Raw genomic sequence first — 12435 nt, 5'->3', positions numbered from 1 at the left:
ATATTATAGTTGATGTCGTGGTTGTAAAGGATGTAATTGTTCAAGCCACTTAAGTCAATTTGAGAGATTGAAACTATTTTAACACTACGTACGTTTAGTGTAAAAGTATTGAAAGATTTACAAGAAGGCTTGATTTGAACTGTGTACATGTATATTAATATACGTTCCTAATTTACATATTTCATGTGTTGTACCATATATATATATTAAGCATTTATTTTCCAAAATTAAGTGCATATATGACTAGTACTGCTAAAAGTTTTATTGAAGCTTTCAAATATTTCTGGGATGATTTTCTCAGTTCACACATCGCGAAAATAGATTTCAGCTTGTCTTCGTAGATTTTTCATTGTTTTCCCCCATTATTTAACTGATGACACATCTTGTACAGTGAAAGAAACTTGACAAAGATTTGTTGAAGGTTATCAAAGCACTTGAAGCTTTGCAACAATGATAAACTTCATTCAATCCTCACCTGAAGCTGCAGTATTGATGTACGAAACTTATTCCTTTTGCTTGTCTGTAAAGGCCAGTAATATCTTACTATTTATTGATCTGTAAATAGCCTGGCTTATCACAAAGTTTAAGCAATTTACTGATAACCTTATTAGCATTGAATTTTCTTTTGATTAAAAAAATGACACACCAGGTTTCTAGATTTCTTGTAAAACAGTTCAATTTAATAGTACTTTGTAAAGGAAACAAGTAAGAATATCCAACAGTATTGCTCCAAAAAAATATTTCATTACTAGTCATCCCAAAACTAAAAATTTCTTGCATAAGTTTGCATATGACAAAATGCAGAAAACCCCCAAACTCGACTTTATTTATAATGCTGAGGAAGACTTAGTGAGAAAACAAAGGGAGTATGTTGTGAAATACATACGAAAACACCAAAACTCTTAAGAAATACTGATCGGCCTAACTTTCATTTTAAACTACTAGTATAAAACTTACATACAGTATTTAATTTGTGTTTGATATTCAAATTCGGAGTCAAATACAGGTGTTTGTTATCTCAGAAGGTTGGATCTGGTAATATACCCTGGAAAATGAAAAACCTTGACAGATTTGAATGTTATCAGGCATTACAATCCCCCCCCCCCCCCACACACACACATACATGAAGCAGCTGTGTTGATGCTTTCAAATTGCATATTTTTAATTTTAACATTCCTTGGAGTTTTACTTTTTTTTGAGAACTTTTTAATGGCTATATCAGAAATATTTTTCTAAGGCCACAGATTAACTCTTAGAGTTAATGCTGTATTTTATTACTTGCATTGTTAAAATTATGGACTGTATCAATAATATTAATGGGTGTAATTTAAACCTTTGTGTGTGTTTAGTCACTTCTGTATATCTTGCTGTGTTGTAAAAAGATTTAAGTAGTTAAGGCTTTTCTCCTACAAGATGAGGGGAGAATTCACCATTACATAAAGCTGTGATGACAGTTTAATTTTTTAGAAATTATATCATTTTACTAACAATAATAGTTTGAACAATATTCTGAAATAATTATGATCATAATGATATCAGTTTTTAATTTGTTGTTAAAAATATGTAAAATAATGGTGTCTATCAACAGAATACAGAAAAGAGCAAGACCAGTACGAGACCTAAAGGTAGACTAAACCTACTTAAGAAATGTAAAAGTAAAACCAGTCTTTTGCAGATAATATACTCTGTGCTCAAAGTTGCATAAAGAAAAAAATAAAGTCAGAGCTAGTCTATGTATTAGTTTGATCTTTATCCAGCAACAAACCTGAACTATTTCAATACAAAATTGGTAGTACACTATGAAGCACTGCAACACAATATTTCTGCATTCTGTTTCGTTTATCCCCTATTAAATAGGATACTTTGTGCTTTGAAAATATCACTTGAAGCTTTTTCTTGAATTATGTTGTTTCTTCAATATGTATATGCATCTTATCTGGAAGGAGATAGTGGATATCCGAGACTAGTTTATAAATGAAAAGGAAAGTATTTTAGTTATAATATTTTTTTCGACATTTAAAGCTGTACAAAATTTGAAGCTTTCAGAGATTCTTAACATACTGTGGATTTGTTGCAAAGAGAATGTAGGGGTTATGGAAACTGTTTTCAGTTATTTGAGATTAGATACGCAGATTTCTTGGTCAGAAACATTTGGTCAAACAATTGAAATATGACAAGTAATATCTAACACGTTCTTGACCTCAAGTGTATGGCAAAGGTGTTTTTCCTATTCCAATGTATGGTACAGCAGTGATAATTAAAGAAGGAAACTTTCTTGATTTTTGTGTATAGCCATTGAAAAGGAAATTCCTAAAAGTTCAAACAGTAGTGTAAAATATTCTTAAGATGCTGGTCAGTCTGTACATTTATAATATTTAATAATAATATAAGTTATATTATTATAAATAGTAATATTTACAAGTTGTTTGTACACATTATGCCAATACCTTAAATGGACAAAGGTAGAAGAAAGTAATTAGAACATTTTCTAGAAGTGGCACTCATGGACAGTGACATCTTGGACTCGGGACTAATTACAGGCTTGAGCCAAAATATCGTATTGGTTGTATGAGTGGGAAATAATATAAGATGTATTGTAAGATTATTTATGTAGATATTTTTTGGTGTGGAACTCTATTGAACTGAGGGAAGGTCATGACTTCATATTTTGGCATGAGCATGCCATTAAAATGTATATGGACTTACAAATTCATATGTTGTAATTGTGTTTGAAATACAACAGATCATACTGAAAGTAGAACTGTTTGTTGAAATTTATATATATATATTCTGTTTGAATATGAGTATTTACTCATACTTGCTCCTATATTTAATAAATTTTGGGTTTTTAAGCATCAAGTTTATATGGCTTATTGTGAATAGCAAGTTAATACTAAATTGTGTAGAGTAAATTTAGGATTGCAATTTGCTTTCAGGTAATTGGTAGTGATATAATGTTTCGTGCTGGCCTTCTGTAACTGTAACATAAACTTTCTGGTATAAAAATATATGTATGTATTTCTGTATATACAGTCATGACTATCTTCACATTTGTTTTTAAGTCCCTAGTGTAGTAAGGTATTCCTTATTTCAGTGTTTTACTATTAATAATAGCAGTTATCACAGTCGTGGCTATCCTCATACTGTATGATAAGATACTCCTTATTACAGTGTTCTGCTGGTAATAAAAGCAGTTATCATGTGGATTCTTCAGGAGTTTATAAAATTTTCTTAATATTTAATGTCTGAAACACTGACTAGCTGTTAAACTATAACACAGTACATGTATGTCACATCCTTCAAATAACTTTGTATAATGAGAAAAACAGCAGCATATTTAGCTGACATGATTGGCACCAAATACTACTAAGAATTTCTATAATTTTTTAAAAATATTAAATTAGCTCCAGAAAAAGAGTGCAAATTGCATGTGTATCAACAAGAAAAGTAAGCAGAGAAATTTATTAGATAATCTAATTGCTACTGTTTAAAAAATCCTTGATATAATGAAATGTAAAGTGATTATAGGCTTAAAATATGGAAGTGATTTACCATTAAGTATCTTGAGTATGTTCAACATGATGGTAAACTGTTGCTAGGTTTATAAGACTATTGTTTATTTAAATCTAATCTATATTATTCAAAATCACAAGTGCGTAAAAAGTAATTGTGTTGTAGCAAACCTTGTATAAAATATTTCTTGGACAATACTATTTAATTTTTTAAGTAATACAAAAAACTTTATATAGAAAAAGGAAAAGGATAATATAATGAAAACTAATAAGAACACCTTTGGAAATTTTATATAGGTAAAGAAAAAAGATGGCAATAATTTTTTTTTCTGTTATATTGTTAAGAACTAGATTGATAAGGTTTTGAATTTTGCTCAGTTTGACAAATAGCTTGAATATTGTTCATACAATGAGTCTTCATATTAGTAAGGCTTATGATAATAGTATGTAGATCTCACTAAAGTGATATGGTTTTTGAATTTAGTGCTTTCTTTATTTCAAGATTCTTTATAGATAAACAAAATTTTGTATCTGAGTGAGAATTTTAGAATCAAAAGTTTGGAAATAACCAACAAAAACCTTTCAAAGATCTTTGTAATCAAAGTATTATTAAAGATGTTTATGTAATTTTGAGAAACTTTAGAAGTGAAGCATAGTTTGGTAAGGTGTAATTTTTGAAAGTTTGAAAAAATGATTGTTAATGCTTATTTATCTCTCTAGGTGATACGGTTACCAGGTGTCCACAACAGTCAACAGTCATTTGGCTTCACTTTGTCCAACATTGAAGCTGATAACTTACAAGGCAGTTTTGAATGCTTACAACAGAAAGGATCAAGGTGAGAACAGAATTTTAGTTTATTATTTTGAGTGATTTTAATTTTATATACTGTAAAGAAATTGGTAGATATTAAACTAGATTGATTCACAAAATAGTTTGTATAGTTACAGATTTAGTTTTGGTTCTCATCATTAACTTGTTGTTGAAACCATTGTTAAAGAAGTGTTTTTCTTTTTTAACACATGTCTAGGAAAGAAAACTGTTACCGTATGTAACAATGACATTTTGAGCAACTACTCATTGACCTCTATATTTGATAAGAGAAATATAAAACCTGATGGAGAGGTAGCTTGAAATGTCATTGTTGCATAAAATAACAGATTTTTCTTTCCTGACGTGTTTGAAAAACATGTACTTTAACATTGGTTTCAACAACATGTGAATGATGAGAACCAACTGCTCTTTGACCTGTATATTTGATAAGAGAAATTAACACTTGATGAAGAGTAGTTGCTCAATGTAGTTATTAAATATAGTAAGATTTCTTTCCTACATGTGATTTTATATATATAAAAAAATCAATTCCTTTGTGTTGTAAGAAAGGTGTTAATGTCCTTTGGATTAATGGTTTAAGAAACCCATGTTAAAATAACTTTCTTCACAGGAATTTATTAAACCATCGTTTCTGCTAGAATAAATCAATGTTAAAAATATACAAGTTATTTCTATTGTGTGTGTGTATATAAAAATTCCTTTGTGTTGTAAGAAAGGTGTTGATGTCCTTTTGATTACTATTTTAAGAAATCCATGTTAAAATAACCTTCTTTGCAGGGATTTACTAAGCCATTGTTTCCACTAGAGTAAATCAATGTTAAAAATGTATAAGTTTTTTTATTGTTTTATATGAAACTTGAATCAACAACTAGTTTTTTAATGTTGAAATGTATCTGAAGTTTAGGTACATTTTATAATTACTACTCAATTTCTTTTTAAGTAGTATAAATCAGTATTATTCATAGTAGTTAAAGCATCTTAATTTATACATATAGTCCAAAATTATCATTGAAATGCTCTTATGCTCAGGTGTTTCAAGAAATCTTTAATCAAGCATATGTTAACATTTAGATTTTCTAGAAGCTTCATTGAATTCTTCCAGTGCCTACATGTTCCCACAATTGTTAATATTTAGATACTCCAAAGGTATAATTGTAACATTCTAATGCTCAGATGTTTCAACAGTGTTAATATTTAAATATTCCAAAAGTATCATTGAAATGTTTTAATGTCAAGAAGTTGAAAAAAGTGCTAATATTGAGATAATCTAAAAGTATCACAGTAATGAAGTGCTGCTCAGCTGTTTCAAAAAAAGTGTTAGTAATCAAGAGTATGTTATTTTTCAGATATTCTAAGAAGTTCAAAAACAATAGAAGTATGTACATTTGCAGATTTTTTGTCTTTTTCATGTTAATGTGTACAGTAGATTTTGATTTTCAATCCATGTTTTTTCCCCCCCTTTCCAGGCTTTTAGAATCGGTAGGCTCAATGATGCACAAAATGCAGATTTGTGCCAATGAGGATAGCTATGAAAAAACAAGAGCAAAAATGGCAGTGGCTGAACAAGAGAACAAGAAAAACTGGTCAGTAGAGGTTATCTGGCTTTGGGGAACAGAAGATAATAACTTTTTTCATCATTATAATATAATTAAAGTTATATTCTTTTCTACTATTCAAGATATTGAATACATAATAAAGAATGAAAAAACAGATTTTTTTTCATCAGGGAGTTACAAATTTGTTTTAAGTTTATTCTTTCAAGTAGCAAATCTCATTGTATTGGTAGTTTGCAAACACTGTGAAAAGTGACTTGCTAGTTTATAAGCAAGGTAGAATTGGTTAGCTAATCTAAATACTAAGTAATTCTTAATGGGCAACATGTAATGGGCTAAATGCACATATTAAGAACTAATGCATGAAGAGCTATTTGCTTAAATGTTTGATTGTTAATTGTTCTTAACTTCTAATTACTACTGAAATCCTTATTGTTTACTGAATATTGATAAAGAATTAATGTTCTGGAAGACCATATTAGACTAAGTAAACTGACATGAATTGTTTGGAAAAGCATTTTGAGCTGTTAATGATGCATGAAGAACACGCATATACACAAGCATGCAGTGTTTAAACAAAACACCCCATGTTATTGAATGCTAATTAGAAATCCTGGAACTGAAGTAATATTGTCTTAAATTATAAATTTTTCACACTGTTGTGCCATATGTGGGCTTTGGCAACTTGTCTCTTGTAAAGTGTAGATGCATTTGTATATTAGCTATCTGCTTAATGAAAATAGTTTTATAAACCTTGCAAAGAATATGACAAGTATTTCTTTTTCTTCAGCTAATATGTTTGAGTGATTATTTAACTGTTGGAGTAGAACTATATAATTAGCTGTACTTTCATCTATTAAATAGTTTAAAGTTTAGATTAATTTTATATAAATGTATTTAATTTGAAATAAGGAGAATTCATTTCATATTAACACGTGTATGTATTTGTATATAACAAATTATTTTAAATCTTAAGATGGGTTTATGAAATATATCTTAAATGAGTTGATAAAAATTCTACACTTTTGTTAAATGATTACTTTCTTTTGAGCTAAAGAAATTTATTTGAATTGTTAGGAGCAAATTACAAAGCAATTATTTAATTTCTAGTTCTAGCATGAATTCTTATGCATGTACAATAACTATAAAGTTTTATTATGTTAAAACTGCATAAAGTTATAATTTTTGATAGAACCTTCAAAAGTTTCCTCTAAAAGAATTCTATTTAACCTTAAAATTAAGGATGAAAATGCAAGAGCATGCTTATATCTTTTGAACTATTTGCTGGTGTTTATTATTTATCTTACATTTTATTATACCTGTATAGTCAAATGGTGGGTCAGTGGTAAGTTTACACACTTACAACGCTAATAAAATCTGGGGTTTGATTCCCTGTGGTGGACACAGTGCAGATAGCCCATTGTGTAGCTTTGCACTAAGAAGACAACAGCAACAACTCCACCTATATAATATTTATTAGTATGAGTATAATTGTGAAATTATTTTGTACATTATTTCTCTGTTATTCAACAACTTTATTACTTTTTTTTAAGTGTTTTTTTATTTAACATTGTAATTGAACTAGATTTGGTATCTTACATAAAAAAACTGTTATGATAAACTTAATAATGTTATGAATGTTTTATAATTGCTCTCTTGTATTGCTCCTTAAATTAACATGTAGGTTTTTATGTTTTAGTAAGACAAATTTTATTTTCATATAGCACAAAAATTATCAAGGCATCGGGACCTTATGTAGGTCAGTACAAACATTGTTTTTTATTTTTTCATATTAATAAAAAAATCACTGTTCCTTTTGTATTCAAAGAGAAAAACCTGTTATTTATCTAGGTTAAGTAGGATATAGATTGAGTTTAGATCATTGTTGCCTGGAATTTTCTTTCTTTATGAAATTGCATAATGCTAACAAGTGATATTTATAAGGAATTAGCATAAAATATTTAACTGTTTTCTGTATATCTTAGCAGTTGTGGTATAGGTTTTTGAGAATAAGTAAAATTAATTTGAAAGTTGGTAGAGAAGTACTGAGTGACATGAATTATTGGAAATAGCCAAATTGTATGACCAGAAAAGACTGTGTGCTTCTTCATACAGACCATGAAAATAGGAAACAATTCTTTAATTTACAGTTATTATGTTTTGTTATTCTTCAGATAAGATAGCATAAGTCCTCTATGTGAGACACCTATGATGCTATTGCATGTAGATTAAAAAAAAAAAAGCACACAAGAAAAATTCAATAAACTGTAATTTACATTATGATGCAGTTATATAAACATATTCTGAAAATAATAACTGAAATTAATTTGTATTTCAGCTATACATTTGTAGTTTCTGTTAAGTCCAAACAATTGTACATTGTCATATAGTTAAAATATTACTTTTGTAATAGTTAATCCAGTTTATTAAATTTATAGGTTGGTCAAAATTACAGAACAGTATTACAATTAAAGGGTTCTTTAATGATTGTATTAAATTAGAGATTTTAAGCTTAAAGTATCAGAAAAAAGGTTTCTCTATATTGTTTAAGTACAGATTATTAACTAATAGCTGTATCTCCTATATCTGCTGCTTACTGTGTATTATGTGGTTTCATGGTGAATGGAACTTATTTCAAGTAGTAGTCTTTATTTCATCAGGACGAAAAGTAAAAATGAAACGGCCAATTTTGTCTGTGCCTCCACCTAAACCATCCAGTCCTCCACCACACTCGGCTTTTCCATTATCCAGGCCTGTGCCTAAGCCCTTTCCTTCAGCAAGTAGTTTACACATGGCAGCAACTGGAAATCACTCCAAACCAGCAGTTCAACAGAAATCTAACAACCCAGACATCTTAAGAAGGACTTACAGGTTAGTAGTAGTATACTTTAGTTCTTATTTTTTTTGCAATTTGTTTCATATGGTTCTTATGAAATAAAGATTACATTCTAGAAAAAGTAATTTCTTAGTAATGGAGAAAATTTGTCCTTTAATATTTAGTTAATATGATTTTGGTTTTGTTGAAATTGAAATGTTACTAAGGAAAGGATTGAATAAAATGCTACTTTTTTCATTTAGTGTTTCTAATAACTATTCAGAGTTTATATATTTGGAAGTATTTATGATATTTCTTTTTTTAAAATAGTTAATTAGCTTTTGAAACAGGAATTGTGGCACATTATTTAAACAAAATCATGAGCAAAGAGTAATTTTGTTAGCTGTACTCAACAACCTTTTGAACTGTAAGTGATGTTAAGCCCCAAATATATATCAGTACTTTCTGTCTGACTAATGTCTGGTGAAAACTTTTGAACATGATTAGTGAAACATTGATTTCCACCATGCAGCATAAAGACTATTTAATATTTAAAAAATAGTTACAACAAAAAATTTGCTTTATGCAATAAAAATTATAACTTACGACTAAAATTTGTTTTTACTAGCCTTAATATGTATTTCATTATTTGTGAGAGTATTTCTATTTTATATCAGTATTGACAAGGTTTTCAATATCTCACTGGTAATTTGGACACAAATGGTTTTTGATGGTCAAATATAAGATTTAAGTGTATTGGTTTTCTTTTTATCATAAAAAAATTTCAATTGCAGAATGTATTGAGATACCAGATATGTTACATAGCAGTATATTAAAATGTCATTTGAACCAAGAACAGTCTGCTATCAACATTTTATGTAAAAATATCCAATATTAAAACAGATAACTTCTTGTAAATCTGAGATTTAAATATTAAGGAAATGTATGTGTGAGACTGAGGTACTATATTGTTAACTAATTAATTTTTATGATGAAACATAGTGCAGGTCTCAAAGAGTATCTTGTATATAAAATGTAATTCTTTTAGGGAACGGGTCATTCATCTCCTTGCCCTGAGGCCTTACAAAAAACCAGAACTCTTAGCAAGATTAATGAAAGGTGTGTTGCTACTTATATTTGCTTTAAGATGTATAAAGTAACAGGTGGATGTTTTGTTACTTTTTTTATATCACATTTCAGAAGTTTTAAGTTATTGATATTTTGTAACAATATTTAGTTTCTTTAAAATCAATGAAAAATCTAATCTGTCCTGATTCTCAACAGGAAGATTTTTCTTGAGTATTTATACTGAGTAGGCTACAACAGTAGCAGCTTAACCAGAATATTTTATATAGTTTTATCCTTCATATGATAGCAAGAGTAAAGTGATTTTTCAATCATTTTAAAATATTTGCATTTCTTCTCTATTTATACTTCATTTCATGACTATAAATTATTTTAATAATTAATTTATTAATGCACAAAAAATGTTGGATTCAAATATTATTTAAAAAAAGAATTCCAACGATGTCTTGTGTCTCAATTGAACGTTTTTTTTATATTTCCACTAAAGGATATAGTCCATGGTATCTTTGACACTAAACTTCCCACATTTGTATGGTTTCCATGAAGCAGTCATATTTATAACCCAAAAATCTTTGTTTTTATCATTTATAAATACAATAAAGCATTAATATTAGTTTGTATTCAAACTAGGTGATAAGTGGAGCATAGAGATACTACAAGTATTATCCATGCTGATTTTATATTAAATTACAGATGGTATTAAAGAAAAGGACAAGAAAAGTCTGAGTGCTATCTTGAGCCAGGTAGCTGTCCTTAAAGGAAATACCTTTCACATTGCACGGTACATCTGGAATGAGGTTTCTGATGACTGGCCTTTCTATTCTGCTGAAGAACTGAAACTGATGAAGAGGTGCTTTTAACGTTTAAAGAATATTGTACCAAAATCACAGATAAATATAATTAGCTGGTCTACTAGAAACAAAGTTTCTTGTATAAAATAATTTTTATTTAATTTTTAGAAAAATAAGAATTGTGAATTTTATGTAGCCTTGTAAGACAAAAATCTAGCAAAATAACTAGAATTAAATTGTGTATACTCAAAAAATAGTGTATTTTAGCTTTCTAAAAATCCAAACAGTGTAGTTGAAATAGTATCTTTTATCCAGTGCTAACATTTTTAGTGATACAAGCAAATCAACAAATATTGAAAGAATTTTTAGTTGTTACTGAACATTTTTTCCATGTGTTATTGTTCTTTAATTATGCTTTTAGTTTAATAAATGTTATCTGAGTTGAAAATAAAGACACGAAGAAGGTAATATGTAACAAAATAGAACAATGTTTAACTTCCTGTCGTTCATTGCATTTTTTTTATGAAATGGTTAAGTGAAAGTTTTGAAATTGTAAACTCATTCATTTTTCCCTCTTAGGCAAAAGCCACAGAACCTAACACCACCTAGTGAAAGTGAAAATCGGTTTCCTTGTTTACCTCAGGAATATGATTCTTCTGTGGCCCAGGTCTGTTTCTGATTTATATTATCTCTCATTTTTTAGTTAGAATGTTTTTAATTTATGGAATAAGGGTAGAGATGTTCATTAGTCCTCTTTATTTTTTTTACTATGTGTAAACATTGCAACTGAAGTACCAGAACATATTATTCAATAATTATTGATATTTTATATTAAAGTATGTAAAGAAAGTACATTAAGTATTACTGGTTTTAAGTAAATGATTCAAAGTTTGTTTTGTTTTAACCAAAATCTTTTATGGGTTGAATAATCTAAAAATTTTAAGTTGTAAGCACCTGGAATTATAATAACATGTTAAAGATATGTATATTAGTTAGTGAATTACTTCATGCCAGTTACCAGTTATTCTGTCATTTAAGGTGTTTGTATTAACATGAAGGGTTTTTACTTTACTACCACAGAAACGCATGTCTCCAAGTGCTGAACCTCACCCAGCCAAGAAGCAGAGGATATCTCATTATAAGAAGCCTGAGCAGTTTGGATCCATATCTGCTAACTCATCTGGACCAGATCCTCCATGCTCCAAATCAAATTTTGTAAATGCGAATTGTTACAAAGCTGATTTAGCTATGGAAAATGCTGAAAGACCTGAAAATCATGAAAGGACAATATATCTAAACAAAGCAAAAGCAGACTCACCCATGGAGAGCATTAGTAGGCCTGACAGCAACTCAAGGCCAAAGTATACAAACAGTTATGGTAGGCCTGATAATCATTCTAAGATAAGTTGGAATGATTCTATTAGGACAAGTACAATTAGTGAAAAGTATTCTGTATCTCAGAGTGAAAATTATCCTCTATCTGAAAGTGCAAAGTATTCTGTGTCTAAAAGTGAAAAAGTTCCTGTGTTTCACAGTGAAAAGTATCCTGTATCTGAGAGTGCAAAGTATCCTGTTTCTCATGGTGAAAAGTATCCAATTGTGCATAGTGAAAAGAATCCCTTATCTCCACGTGAAAAGTATGGTATGGCTAAAAGTGAAAAGTATCCCACATCTCACAGTGAAAAGTATCCCACATCTCACAGTGAAAAGTATCCCACATCTCACAGTGAAAAGTATCCCACGTCTCACAGTGAAAAGTATCCCACGTCTCACAGTAGAAAGTACTCCCACGTCTCACGAGTAGAAAAGTCTCCCACGTCTCACAGGTAGAAAAGTACTCCCACGT

General features: G+C 29.1%; 1 protein-coding gene across 1 annotated transcript in view; it reads left to right on the top strand.

Moving 5' to 3' along the window:
• Positions 1-12435, top strand: part of LOC106473822 (RNA polymerase II elongation factor ELL-like) — a 68880-nt gene that overhangs the window by 42573 nt on the left and 13872 nt on the right. Inside the window, exons 3-10 of the mRNA XM_013934499.2 lie at positions 4233-4348; positions 5811-5927; positions 7622-7656; positions 8558-8768; positions 9761-9831; positions 10492-10648; positions 11169-11256; positions 11670-12415. Of these exons, the coding sequence (XP_013789953.1) occupies positions 4233-4348; positions 5811-5927; positions 7622-7656; positions 8558-8768; positions 9761-9831; positions 10492-10648; positions 11169-11256; positions 11670-12415 (1541 nt within the window). The remainder of the gene's footprint in view (positions 1-4232; positions 4349-5810; positions 5928-7621; positions 7657-8557; positions 8769-9760; positions 9832-10491; positions 10649-11168; positions 11257-11669; positions 12416-12435) is intronic.

This window comes from Limulus polyphemus, unplaced genomic scaffold, assembly GCF_000517525.1.
Source record: "Limulus polyphemus unplaced genomic scaffold, Limulus_polyphemus-2.1.2 Scaffold134, whole genome shotgun sequence".
NCBI lineage: Eukaryota > Metazoa > Arthropoda > Merostomata > Xiphosura > Limulidae > Limulus > Limulus polyphemus.
This window is presented reverse-complemented; position numbering and strand designations above follow the sequence as displayed.